Source organism: Synchiropus splendidus, chromosome 2 (genome assembly GCF_027744825.2).
Source record: "Synchiropus splendidus isolate RoL2022-P1 chromosome 2, RoL_Sspl_1.0, whole genome shotgun sequence".
NCBI classification, from domain to species: domain Eukaryota; kingdom Metazoa; phylum Chordata; class Actinopteri; order Syngnathiformes; family Callionymidae; genus Synchiropus; species Synchiropus splendidus.
The window spans coordinates 35710042-35724341 of record NC_071335.1 but is presented as its reverse complement, the minus strand read 5'-3'; the positions used below and the strand labels follow the sequence as shown (position 1 = coordinate 35724341).

Sequence of the window (14300 nt, the reverse complement as noted above, 5' to 3'; positions counted from 1 at the left end):
CTACTCCAGCTTTGCCCTTAGACCCTTTCAAAGACCCCTGAGAAAGGACGTTCAAAGACAGCGCGCGTAAATTGCAGTGGGGTAAGAATCATCTCATCTATTGCTATGTGTAATACACAGACAACATTATCCAGGTGCACATTTATGCCAGTAATGATCAAAGCCTATTTTGGAATTGGGCACGTTGTTCTTAAAAGATTCCAAAGATTTTTGTAAAATACAAAAACATGATGTTTTGATCAAAGAAAGGAACATATTTATCTGTGTCATTGCGGTTGATATAAGAATTCAATATAAACAACTATGGCCAAGAACAATTTTGGTGATGATGTGTTAATAATTGCATTTGGTGGAAAACTCCAAAGTGTTCTTCTTTAATCATTGATATATATAGCTTTCATTGGAAATAAAATACCGTAAAATAATAAATCAATTTAAAAGCCTTTTATGCGCCAAAATGTTGTCATTACAATTTTACATTTTTTTCCAAGAATTTTGCTTTGTTACAGTGTTTTTGTTTGCATTGTACATTCTACATAATGTCGCTGGATGTGGATATACACGTTCTATGTTTTCCATATTGTCTATTGCTCCTCCTATTCATCAAGTAAATGCTGTACATAACTTTGTTTCACCAACTTACATTTTAGGTGGCCTTCCAAATGCCTACCTCACGCCTAAAGAGCAAGTCACTGCAGCCACAGCCCTGATAAACCGCCGCCATGACATCAAGCATAGGGTATGTTGAGACCCTCTTAGTGAGCACCACTTATGGGTGCAGTATGGGAATGCAGATTATTTAGGTGTAAATAATACGCTGGCTCCGTTAGATCCAGAGATACTGTGATAAATCCACAGTAGTTTTCCATGTGTCTTTGTATACACATGAGAATATTTATGTGATTTCAAGACCCGTTGACTTTAATTTGTTGAAGAAGTAAGGGAATTAATAATAAGAGTTCTGAAAGTAGTCAGAGAAATAGTTGAGATCAAGTCATTTTGGTGTAAAAATGTTACTCCCAGTATGCAGTATAATAGTCTCAATATTAGCTGTCTATGTATCTCTCCGGAAAACACAGTTGGCTAATGACATTTTTGTCCCCCAGGGATGATTGTAGCATCTTCGATGGGTTCATGGAAGAAGATGAGAAAGACAAAGCAAAACGGTGAGCAAAATACCCCCCCCTGTCTGAAATGAAAGCACAAGTTAGTCCAAGTCAATTCTATATTAATCCATGCATGAATTTGCAGAGTGTCCCGTAACAAGTCGGAGAAGAAACGACGAGACCAATTCAATGTCCTCATCAAGGAATTGGGCACAATGTTGCCCGGCAACACCAGAAAGATGGATAAATCCACCATCTTACAGAAGAGCATTGACTTCCTGTGTAAACACAAAGGTCAACACTGATTTATTAACACTTGTTTTCTGGCCTAGATCTTACACATATCCCACTCTTGTAATAAGTACTGTGTAACACTTGTTTTCTCGATATTGCTTTACATTTAAATGTAATTAAATGTAACTGTTAATAGTTTAGGATATTCAACGCTTGAATTTATCTTATCTTGTTTCTAGACTGTTATCTCTGTTAAACTGTCTTCTTTTCCCTCTGATCTTTGCGCTGTCAATACCTTTTTGTAACCTGCAGTAACTTCATTTTACACTGAACAGAAAATGTCCCTTTTGTTTTCTGAATTGGAGATTAAAAGAAAAAATAATGTTTGCTTCACTTCAGAAATCGCAGCTCAGTCCGAGTCCTGTGAGATTAGGCAGGACTGGAAGCCACCTTTTCTCAGCAACGAGGAGTTTACCCAGTTGATGCTTGAGGTGAGGGACGCTGATTCAATCTGAATCTTTAGCAGATGTAGAACTAGAAGTCGATGTGGACAACGTTTGACTGCAGCAACATTAGGAAAGTTCTATGTTCAGTTCCAGGTGACATCTGGTTGTCATTGTCTGACAAGCGAAATAGATGTTTCACATTTGTAGCTACAAATTTACAGCCAGCTTTATATCCTGAATACAAAGTTTTACCTGTGTTTATTTCTGACATTAGTTTTGCCTCAGTTCCCAATGAGTCATTGATATATCTCTAAAAGCATTCTCTAAATGTACATTAATAAAGTTGTGTCAGCATGTTGGAAAGTGACGATTGATTCCTCTCAAAATATTTGTTGACAGAAAATAAGTCTGGTCTATTATGAAGCTGCCATGTCAACTCTTTATATTTAATGGTATAATAGAATAAGTCTACCTAATATTTGCTTTCATAGGCCCTTGATGGCTTCTTCATAGCAATAATGACTGATGGCAACATCCTTTACGTCTCTGAGAGTGTCACTTCCTTGCTAGAACACTTTCCGGTAAGTCAACTGTTTTTAATTTTTCCAATTGAATATTTGTTTTCTTTTTTTTCTTCCAATGCACTTGAATGGTTCGTCCTGATATTTAGGCGGCTAGCTTGTGTGACAGTTGACAACGGAGCCTAAAGTGCTTTCTGTTTTCCGCCCAGGCTGACTTGGTAGACCAGAACTTGCTAAACTTCCTCCCCGTCGGTGAACATTCTGATGTATACAAAACTTTGTCTACACACCCTGGTGACACAGAGAGCCTTGGCTCAGATTATTTTAAGAGTAAGTAACTCTTTTTTCTGAGTTTTTGATTTGATGAATGTCTTTTGGGTTGCTGCATATATCAGCTGCTTTAGACTTTTAATAGAGGTTAGAGTTGTGTTTCATGTCATACAATGAAGCATCTAGTCATGCCTGATTTTAAGACTAACTCAGGAGCCAAACAATTTTTTTGGGAAAAATTAATCTGTACAAATTATCCTTGAGTGCTCAAATAATGAGTCTGTATTTAACTGCTCTGCTTGTTTGTTCAACAATGACGTGTGATTTTTAATTATTTTGACTGAATTAATTTACTTTGTTAATATAGTTGTATAAGCAAACGTTTGCTGTTTTTTAACCAGGTAAAAACTACTTGGAGTTTTGCTGCCATATGCTTCGAGGGTCAATTGACCCTAAAGACCCCCCTGTCTATGAATATGTTAAGTTTATTGGAAACTTCAAGTCCCTTAGCAATGGTAAGGAATAATCATATCATCTCAATATGCCTTTACATTGCAAGGGGCTTCTTCACCTTTTAAACTACCTCTGCTCTTGTCCAGTTCCTAACATAACCAGGAACGGTCTGGCAGGGGTTTTGCAGCGATCACTACAGCCTGCCTTTGATGACCAGGTGTGCTTTGTAGCCACTGTCCGACTCGCCAAACCTCAGTTCATTAAGGTGGTTACAGACTTTTCGTTTGCCATCATTTATCGCTATTGTGTATGAAATGAGAGCAACAGCGTAAAATCTTTCCTTCATTTTGTGCTCTCTTTTTGTGCGTTCTATTCTACAGGAGATGTGCACAGTAGAAGAGCCCAATGAAGAATTCACCTCGAGACACAGCCTTGAATGGAAGTTTCTGTTTTTAGATCATAGGTAAATAAACACCATAGTACTCACTGTAACTGACATTTTTTTTATTTCAATCTGTTGCAGAATTCAGTTAAAACCCAGTGCAATTCGGTTTGACCGTGTCTAATGTTTTCCCCTCGCAGAGCTCCACCAATCATTGGCTATCTGCCATTCGAGGTTCTGGGGACGTCAGGGTACGATTATTACCATGTCGATGACCTGGAGACACTGGCCAAATGCCATGAACACTGTGAGTGCTCAAAGTTAAATGTAACTTCCACAGACAACTTGAAAGGGCTACAGTGAGTTTTCAGAGTTCTGCCGGTGTAACGACATGCTAAAGACAAACGTACTTCAGTTTAATGAAGAATAAATACACACTACTGTGAGATTAATCACAAGGTTGCTATGGAATTAATTTAGATGAATCATGGTTAAATATATAATGAATAAAAAAAGAACTTTATCAGGTTTCTGAGTTGTAGAACCTTTGTTTCTCATTGTCATCACTGACTGTGTTCTTCCAGGTTTTTGGGGGTTAAATTGTGGGTGTGCGAGACTGAGTTTGGCAGAGTGAGCGTGACAAACATATTGCGTTAATATTTCCAGTCCGATCTACATCTGCTGTTGTGATATGACTTTTTTTTTCCTCATGAGGAAGGAGTCAACGTGGCTGTCTTAACTGTATAGTGCTGAGGGAAATGCTGAACATATTGTCACTATGGTTGGACCTTGACTCTCTTGGTCTTTGTCAGATACTTGCCATTTTCCATAAGAACCAGGGGCTCAAGCTGCTTAGCTAGATGGCTGCTTATAGACATACAAGCAGCACCAGACTGACAATGACTGGTGAAACTGTGTGTTCTTGATTGGTTGCAACAAAGCCTTGCTCCCACAGCCACCTTTTTGTGGACCAGATTGAGAATCGTGCATTAGGAGCTGTCATATCTACTTTGTTATCCTGATAGGAATATTTGTCTTGTTCAGTGAGCTAAGGATAGAAACGGTGGGGGGTATTATTTTTTGCTATTCCATGTAGATTTGTCAAAATAGAAATTAACTGTTATTTAGAGAGATGCCGATTTTTTTTAACATTACAAAAGCACATTTCTATTGACCTTATGTTTTCTTTCTTTTTTGTAAGACTGCTGAAAAGAATTTCAAAGCTGGTAATTATAATGTATAACGCTCTTCGTGTTTCATTCAAAAATATGGTTAGACAAACACAGAGAGCCCAAGAGACAAATACAGACTATGAGACACACATATTCGTAGAAGCACGGAGACTCTCTATTTGTGTCTGTCACGGGTGAAGGTGTGGGTTTTCTTCTCCACATGCAACCACTGGTTTCTCACAGGCACAACTAAGTTTTTTTCTTCACATGTAATTCATGTGGTGAGTTTATGTCTGTTTGGCAGTTTACATAGTAATGTAATCATTTCTCAAACTATATTCCACCAGCTGGGGTACTTTTTTAATGCCAGAACTGCTGTATCAAAGCCAATGTACTTTCTCTTCTTTCAGTGATGCAGTATGGCAAAGGGAAATCTTGCTACTACCGTTTCCTGACTAAAGGTCAACAGTGGATTTGGCTCCAGACACACTACTACATCACCTATCACCAGTGGAACTCCCGTCCTGAATTCATTGTCTGCACACACACAGTTGTCAGGTACGCTGTTGACAGTGTCTGTGTCCGACATGATTTGTACACCTGACTTCAACCTTGTCATTGTAGCTATGCAGAGGTGAGAGCGGAACAGCGGCGAGAGCTGGGTATCGAAGAATCAAACCCAGAGGTTCCAGTAGATAAGGTGAGAAGTTACAGTCAGAAACGGTCAACTGGAGAGGTCAGAAACAACCTCAAATAGAAGTTTTTGTTCAGTTGAATACCCGCACTTTTGATTGCGTTCTCTGTTCCCTCTGCTCATTTCTTTGTGTAATTCTCCGTTTCCTTTGCTGTCAGAGTCAAGATTCTGGGTCGGAGTCCCAGCTAAACACGTCAAGCTTAAAAGAGGCGCTTGAGCGTTTTGACCACAGCCAAACACCTTCAACGTCATCGCGCAGTTCCCGCAAATCTTCGTCGCATGTGTCTGACAACACCTGCACCTGTATGTTTGACACAAGATGTGACTTAACTGTCAAATGTCAATGTGGGATGAAATAATGAGCTATGATGCTGGAATATTTGAATTCAACAGCCTCGAAGCTCCACATGGACACAGCCACTCCACCCCGCCAGTCACTGGCCTCCACCATGGAAATGACATCTCAACGTCGCTCGTCCATCAGCAGCCAGGTACAACGGGGTAGACTGTAGGACCTAACAAAGAGCAGGGTCGATGTGCTTAGCTCACAAAATGTTCTCCGTATTTCTAGTCCATGAGTTCTCAGACGACTGGTCAGAGTGCAACTCCGGCTATGATGGTTAAGCAGCAGCAGCAACACCAACAACAGCAGCAACACCAACACCAACAGCAACAACAGCAGCAGCAGCAACAACAACAGCCGCAGCAACAGCAGCCGCAACCACCACAACAACAACAGCAACCACAACAACAACAGCAGCAGCAACAACAGCAGCAGCAACAACAACAGCAGCAAATGCAGACGAATGTACAGGTAGGCCAGAACACATTTGGTCTCACTATAATACAGTTTGCAATTTCATAACTTGTCTTGTTGCCCGCACTTTGGTGGCCGTCTTAATAAGCTTGTTTGTTTGCGCTTGCAGCCGGTAATGGAATTTTCTGCACAAGTCAATGCCATGCAGCATCTAAAGGAACAGCTGGAACAGAGAACCAGAATGATACAGGCCAACATTCAGCGGCAGCAGGAGGAGCTGAGACACATTCAAGAGCAGCTGCAGAGAGTCCAGGGACAAGGGTTCCAGGTAAGCTACACTCAGCTAAACAGTTGCTCCAGAATCTTTCATGTGCCGTCAATCCAACAAGACTAGTATCCCAAGTTATTAGGCATCATAAGTGTACATTCCCCCAGTTTATTTTCTTGTTCTAATTGAAGTGCTTTGGCTTTGTTTCAATCCTGACATTACAATGTGCTTGTTTAATGTGCTTATTCTCAAACAGTCCTTTTATGAAAGTCCTGAGCGTTTCATGAGTGGAGGTGTTTGCAGCCCCTTTCCATATTATATAAAAGGTCACAACTTCTAATGTATGTAAATGTAATCTCTATAAAAAAAGAAAATGCTTGCTGGACTGTGAAGAGCCTGGCTGCTGATGAGAATACATGAGGCAGAGTAGAATGAGATTTACTTCTCAGAATTAAAAGATGGTGTTTTCATTGTCATCAATTCAATAAAAGTCCAGACTCCTCCCTTTGCTTTCTTGGAAGTCGGATTGTGTTTTGGTTGGTCACATTCCGTTCCAAGTGGTTGGACCCTGATGTTTATTTGAAACAGTGCAATATAATTATAGATGTTCTGATCTATTGAAAAAAAAAGTAATAACAAACATCCAACTTAATTTGTCTAATCTCCATGAAAAGAATCACATGTAGTGCACCATAGATATTGGTCATGAGGTCACACACTTCACTGTATTAAATTCTGTCTCCTGACACAAAATGAAGAGGCTGCTCTTTTATTTTTGCATCACGACCCACTAATGTTGTTGTTGTTATGGGGTCATCTCTAATGTTTCTGTGACACCTTCTACTCCATACTGAACTCCTAACCCAATTCACTGCAGAAATCCTTCCTTAATATGTCTAAGGTCTCTCATTTCTGGATGCCCTATTCCTAGTGTGGGTATCAGCTCAGATACTTTTGGGTTTGGTGGATTAGCACTGTGTCTTTGGATGTTCTTTAGAACATTGATTCTTAACCATGGGGCCAGGGCCCATGGTTGGGCCGCGAGCCGCTAAAAGTTTTTTGTTTTACACCTCTCTGCTGTTTAATACATCAGCCACGTATGGCGGCAGTAGTGTGTCACTGAATTGACTTGACAGCTGCAAATCTGTGATACTGTGAAACTGTTCACGAAAGCACCTGTTGAAGCTGTTTTAAAAACAGTTTAATACTTTCAATTACACTAACTTATATCTTCTATCGAGTTCAAATATAATACGTTATTTTTATGTTATGATATTTAGACATGGATTGATTATATCCATTTTATTAGGTTTTTCCATTTTCTCAACAGTTTGCATCAAGTGTATTTTTTTTCTTTTCTTCTTTAGTAAATCTGATGAGTATGACTTGCACCTTGTTCTTCTGCTGGTTGGACTTTTCCATGACAAATATCTTAGCAGTCATCACATGGTTTCATGTCATTTCATGAGGTTTTGGTTTGTTTGCGTGTAAAGCGTAATGAATCCGTTCTATTCCTTGAATGGGCCCCGGGCCCATTTGTTAAGAAGGTTAAGAACCCATGGTTCAGAACATACTAGTGAACTCCATTGGAGGAGCTTTTAGATGAAGCACATTTTCTCAGTCTGCCATCTCTGCAGCAAGTCAACCAGAAGACCAGTCTCCATCTTTGTCAGTGAGTGATTGTGTTGCAGCTTTTAGTGGGAGGTTATCAATGATGGAGAGGTCGCCTTAGTACAATCAAAATAAACAAGGTTTTGTTTTGATGTGTTCACACCATAACAGCTGTGTTTTCATCTTTAAGATGTTGTTGCAACAACAGGGTGGCGCCATGAACGTCCAGCTTCCCCAAGTTGGTTCGGTCCAGCCCACGGCCTCGCTGACCAATCAGGTCCAGCAGACAGCGATGAATTCCATCCATTCAGGATCTCAGCAGCTCACCATACAGCAGCAGACCCCCCCACCCCCAGCCCCCCAGCAGAACCTGCAACAGGTGGGACATGAATGAAGTGTCAGTGGAGCTGCGAGTCTGTAGGATCGTGAGAAAGATCTGACTTAGTAGTAATACCAGAGTGGAGGGACACGTTGCGTAATGGATTTTGCTTCAGGATCGAACTAAGTGCCCCAGGGCCAAGTCCAGGTCATAAAGTCTTTTTATGTCTACTTCCGCTGCATCATACAATACAATATAATACAATACAAGGTCACCACGTTTACGCTACACTGTTTGCTGACTGTTAAAAATGTCAACTCATCGGTGAAACAAACACCAGATGGAAGGAAATTGGATGAAAGTGGATTGAAATTTTCCAGGAGGAAAAACAGCCTGTTGCCTTTGGTGTGAGGTGGAGTCAGTGTGGAACTGCAGAGATGCTTCGTGCTAAACTGTATCCCCTTATCTTTGTTATAGCATTATATTACTGACATTGCAACCAGTTAGGCTCAGGTTTTCCGAAAGGTTCAATAAAATCGAAGCTTACACTAAAGCAGCCAAAAAACTGTCATTCATTCTTGATGTTGATCTCAGTTTTATGCATTTGTTTGCCTTAAACTGGAATGACGACGTGCACATGAGTTCCTAACCATTTTTGGCATGACTTCAGACCCAGCGCCAGCCCCAGCAACCTCCCCAGGCCCAGCCGCAGAGCCAGGGCTCTGTCCCCGCCCCGCTGTACAACACCATGATGATCTCTCAGCCGGGACAACCCAACGTCCTGCAGATCAGCACCAGCTTGCCGCAGAACAACACTCCGCAAGGAACGGCTGTGGCTACTTTCACTCAAGACAGGCAGATCCGGTAGGAGACAGTCTGGGTCGTGCTGCCACCTGCTGCCCAGGATTCAAGATGCCTCTTCCACTAACCTTTATTTTTCTGCACAATGGTTCAGATTTCCAGCTGGACAGCAGCTGGTGACGAAGCTTGTAACTGCTCCCATGGCCTGTGGTGCGGTCATGGTGCCCACGTCCATGTTTATGGGGCAGGTTGTTACCGCCTATAATCCCTTTGGCAACCAACAAGTAAGACCACCTTCAGTCACTTTATGAAGTGTAGAAGTTCTTAGAACAAGTGATTGTTGTCAGTCACTGATGGTTATTCCCTCATGTTTCCTCAGCAGGGAGGACAGACACAAACTCTAACTCTGCAGCCTGCTCAAGCCCCGCCAAGTCAGCCGGATGGCCAAAGCCAGACCACTGTGGTAGCCCAAGGCAGTCAGCAGGGTCAGCAGCCGCAACAGCAGTTTCTCCCGGTAAGTGACTCCATGCGAGGTGGGATTGGACTGAAGTCATTCTCAGTCATTACGTGTTTTATTATTGATTCATTAGTAATTACATTTTAACTAGTGGTGGCACTTTTAATTTTCATTTAATTTAGGAGTTAGCTCTCCAGAAAACAGGGAACCTTTGTAAGTGCAGGAGTTCCTGGTCCACTGATCACACTGATCACAAGACACGTGGCAGCTAGGATGATAACAACAACAACAAACATGGAGGAATCCCTGAACAAAAGCAAACAAAAGCATCTGTTTGCTTTTGTTTAGGGAAGTTTTTCAGTACACAATGGCCAGGGTTTCCACTACTCTGAATGGACTTGAAATTCTTATACAATTGAAATTGTTATACAAATATTTTCTAGACATTAAAAGAGCTTTAGTTTAAATAAGGTTATATAAAAACTTGAATATAGCCACCATTGTGATTTATTGTTCTATTGTCAAACTGATACATATTTTGTTGTTTAAATGTATATGTGTGGGTCCTTCCTTTGATTCAGTAATATACCAAATTCATTCACATTGAATATTCTTATACTATTAAACTGTGATTATTTGATATTAATGAATCACGAATTCTCGAACTAACTAGATTTTTTTTTAATCGAGTCCCACCCGTAATTTTAATATTGAAGTTGAATCTGTTCATGTTTCATTCTTAAACTTCTGGGTGGAAGTGGTCCTGTGATGAGCAGTCTATGCTGTGGAGAAGTTTTTTTAAACTTCATTTTGTGTCCTTCATGGATGTTTTGGGTTGTGACATCACTCTGTATGATGTGGCGCACCTGGCATTGATGTCTGCAAAATGTTCACTGCAAAAGGAGGTTTATGCATGATTAATCTCCAGTAATCTGGACCTCTGCCAAGGAGGTTATGTATTTTTGTGCGAAATAACTTGGAAAAGATATGGGTGAAATTTTCAGCAAGTAAGTGAAATGAGACTAGGAACAAATGAGTCTGTTTTGGAAGTGATCTGGATCGCCTTCTGGATCCAGCACTTGAAGTGCTTTTGTATTTTTTTTTTGTAATTACCGTAATGTCCGGACTATAGCTGCTGCTATTTTCCTCATGGTCTGAACCCTGCGGTTTATACAACCACAAGGCCAATATATGGATGTTTACAGGCAAAAGCGCATCATGCTGCCAGAATATTGAGCCTCTTCACATCAAACCGATGTAACCACAGGCGTTTTATTCACCTTAAATCGGCAGAGAAGCAGCAGCTGGGACTGTCTGAGACTGAGCACTTTAATGTAAATGGAAGACATGCCCATCGCCCATTTTGTTTCTTAGTTTAGAAGTGATCCTCGTGCATTTTTAACCCGGGTGCACCACTGACCTTTCTACAAAGCAGACTGTACCACTGCACCCTGCGGCTTATTGAACAAGATCTATTTTCCATCTTAAATTTAGTGGCTGAGGCTAATATTCCGGTGCATAGACAGCCTTAGTTTCAGTGAAGCTGTGATCAGCCACATCAGCACTAAGTGCCATGAATATTCACCAACTTTTATCGTGTGTTTGCCTCCGTCAGGGCACTCGACTTCTCCACAGTACGCAGTCAACACAATTGATACTTCAGGCAGCTTTCCCACTTCAACAACAGGGTCCTTTCACCCAGACAACACATCAACAACAGCAGCAGCAGCAGCAACAGCAGCAGCAGCAACAACAACAGCAGCAACAGCAACAGCAGCAACCATCTCACCACCAGAGGCACCAGCAGCAGCTCAAACCGCAGCCACAGAAACAGGCAAAAGCTCTTTCGTCGCACAGAACAGACAGTGTCAGCAGCCAACCACAGTGATGTCTGCAGCATCATGTGAACGTTACCATTCAGGGAAAAACAGACTGCCACACACTTTTAAGTTCACGTGGCACAAACATTTCTTTTCCCTAAAAAAAGCTCCCTGCTCGCTGACAGATGGTTCACAGGACGAGGAAAACTAAGGAAGCTCACGCAGGATTGTTGCCATGGCAACCAGTGGAATTTGCATTCCTTGTGATGGGGAGTGTCACGAAGGGGCTCCGATTTCTGAAAGTGGACAAAGATGCAGAGCTCCCCCGTGTCGTCATGGTAACGGCGACAGGAAGGTGCACGGAAGTGGACAAGCTTGTACAGAAATGTGTGTACATATTCCAAACAGACTAACAGAAGTAGTATTTTATATGACTGCATGAAAAGAATACCTGTCTGTTTTTTTTCTTAGTTGCTTTTGAAAGAATTATTTTTACTTTTTTGGTCAAGTGTATTTTGGTCCCAGATGGAGTGTCGAACGTCTCTCACAGACTCCGCCCCTTTCCCTTCCTCTGGAACAAGTCCCACATCACGCTCAGTCACCGCTGGGTGACCGCAGGGCTCGGCTTTGGAAACGCAGTGTCTTTGACGGAAATGTCTTTTTAACCTTGCAAGTACAAATTGTGTGTTTGGCGAGAAACTTGATGACAGTTCAGCTGAATTCTGTACACGATGATCACTGTATGTGTAAGAGGTTAGTGGTGATTCCAAGTGCCAATTACATCATGTGTTTTTTGTTTTAAACAAGACTACTCAAAGGCATATAAATATAAATATATATATATAAATATATTCTATTTTCCAACAAGATATTACCCCTAATAATGCAAGTGTGTGCGTGTGTGTGTGTGTACATAGAAGGGATTATTTTTGAACAGTAAGAGAACCATATTATTAGCAAATCCTCAGCCTCCTGCAACATTAGCACTTGTGGTTGTGTACACTAAATCACTGTCAGCCCGTGTTGTTGTAACTGTGGTGTGATGCTTTGAGCTCGTGTGTGTTTTTGGGAGTACAATCTGTGTGTCGCGGCGTGAGCATGGGTGTCTCATCTGTGCATGTGTGGGAGTGTGTGTGTGCGCGCGAGTGACCCCCCCTCCACCCACCCACACACCTTGTCTTACTCTAACCGTCTTAGTAAGTTGCTGGTTGGTACTTGTATTCTCAGGTTTGTGAAAGGTTTTCTCGCGTCTGCCTCAGTCTAGTACTAAAGCAGGAAGAGGGGTGCCATGATGCTGCAAGAGCAAAGCCCCGTCTTCAACTGTGGCGTTGGTTTGGAGGTGACACGTTGGAGACGAAAGGTGGTCTGCTTTATTCTTCCCGGCTCTCTTGTGACATCATCGTCTCCGTCTCCTCCTCCTTCCCTCGGCCTCAGAAATCCACATGCAGTTCAGCTTCTCAGTTCCCATGCAGCGGTGTAGAGCCGGTCGACTTGACATTTCCTGTTGCTCTTGTACGACAAATGTAAGCCATATCAAACAGAAAAGCCTCGGATTGGTGTGATGGTTGGAGCATTGTGAATGTGTAGCTGTGTCTTGGTGTGTGTGTGCACTGTGAGACTACTGTGTCCTCTTCTTTAACCTACTTCTTCTATATCTCGGGGGGTGAGTTCCCCCTGGCGATAGTCAATCAGTTCTTACGTTGCAGTAAAAAGAATTAAATGTGGTGTTCAAGGAACCTCCTCTGCAGTCGGGCTCAGACTTCTGAGAGCTTGTGTGAGGGGTGGTCCAACTTGAATATGGATGTGTGTGTGTGTGCGTGTGTGTGTGAGGAAGGAGTGTGTTTGTATGCATGCTGTAACTGAGCTGCCACTTGTGACACATTATTTTTTCACCAGAAAAACTCTTATGGTGACGTGCATAACGTCTTGGTCTGAGTACAAAGTGGGTGCTGCTATTGTGTAACTGCTCAAACTCCCAGTGATGTTTCTGATAAAATGTTCCCCCATCGATGGGCCTGACCCTATACAAATGACCTTCCCACTAAGATGTTTACTCGAGTGATTCTAGTCGTCGACTTCCACCCAGTCAGTGCATCTCCTCTCTACACTTGGCTCCCAAGGATCCTGGCCACGTGCGTGCGTGCGTGTGTGTGTGTGCGTGTCACTGGCGCCCAGCCCAAAGAATGTATAGTTGTTTTTAAAAGAGACGTATGGATGTTGAGTTTTTCATGAAGGAAATGAGGGGTAGTTCAAACGTGTGCCACTGTAGTCACCCAAATGTTTCAGTATTTTCACTTCCATTTTCTTTACGAAAGGAGCTCTGAATGTTTCGACCCTTGTGTTGGTGAAAGGACCGTGGCGGGTGTCTTCTGCTGGGAAAGAGACTCTGGGTGTAGGATATAGGGAGAGAATCACCGTCGACAGACAGGCGCCCCCCCCTCTGCCCAAACAGCTAAGTGTAAAAAGGTGCTATGCTTACCTGTACCGTTTGTATGTCTGTATATCCTTTCTGCTATTGAACTGTGCTCCTTTTTATCTACCCTCCCAAGTAAAATGTAATACTATTCAATATTTTAAAGCAAAAAATGTTTGCAGTTATTATACCCTTCTTCCCTCTTGGTCAATTTGAAAATTAAAGACAGATGCAAATATTATGTAAAACTCTCGTGACTCTGTCTGATTTGTTGGAGAGGCACCACTGCTTTTTTGTGGTTTACTTTCACTCAGATTCACACGTTGCTGGCTTGACATGGAATGGCCAGTGGGCTAAACTTCTGGAGAGCGAAATAAATAATTACTAAATAAATAGTGTAATAATAATGAAATCATTCACATAACAGGTGTTAAAATAAGCAGGGAGTGTATTTATTTAAATATTTCCTAAATAATATCGGAAATAAATGTGTATTAAAAACTGACACTGAAGGATATTGATGCCACCAGAAGTCACCACTTGTGAAAACTGACACCACATAGTGTTCATGAAAAT

At 41.7% G+C, this 14300-nt stretch overlaps 1 protein-coding gene across 1 annotated transcript; it reads left to right on the top strand.

The window, feature by feature from the left end:
• Positions 1-1086: 1086 nt before the first annotated feature.
• Positions 1087-13972, top strand: LOC128753455 (circadian locomoter output cycles protein kaput-like). Its single transcript, XM_053855175.1, has 20 exons — positions 1087-1166; positions 1252-1400; positions 1740-1831; positions 2278-2367; positions 2517-2637; positions 2979-3092; positions 3177-3295; positions 3411-3493; positions 3613-3719; positions 4995-5142; positions 5209-5284; positions 5437-5581; positions 5672-5769; positions 5850-6092; positions 6205-6363; positions 8105-8293; positions 8904-9097; positions 9189-9318; positions 9414-9548; positions 11107-13972. Exons 1-20 carry the CDS (start codon positions 1087-1089, stop codon positions 11377-11379), a joined length of 2745 nt encoding a protein of 914 aa, XP_053711150.1. The 3' UTR covers positions 11380-13972.
• Positions 13973-14300: the final 328 nt, after the last annotated feature.

Bases quoted from the DNA above. Each gene is read 5' to 3' on its own strand.
- LOC128753455 (XM_053855175.1), top strand. From the start codon at position 1,087: ATGACATTTTTGTCCCCCAGGGATGATTGTAGCATCTTCGATGGGTTC. The intron at 2,368-2,516 runs GTAAGTCAACTG...TTTTCCGCCCAG, and splicing joins CCTTGCTAGAACACTTTCCG to GCTGACTTGGTAGACCAGAA. The intron at 3,093-3,176 runs GTAAGGAATAAT...GCTCTTGTCCAG, and splicing joins CTTCAAGTCCCTTAGCAATG to TTCCTAACATAACCAGGAAC.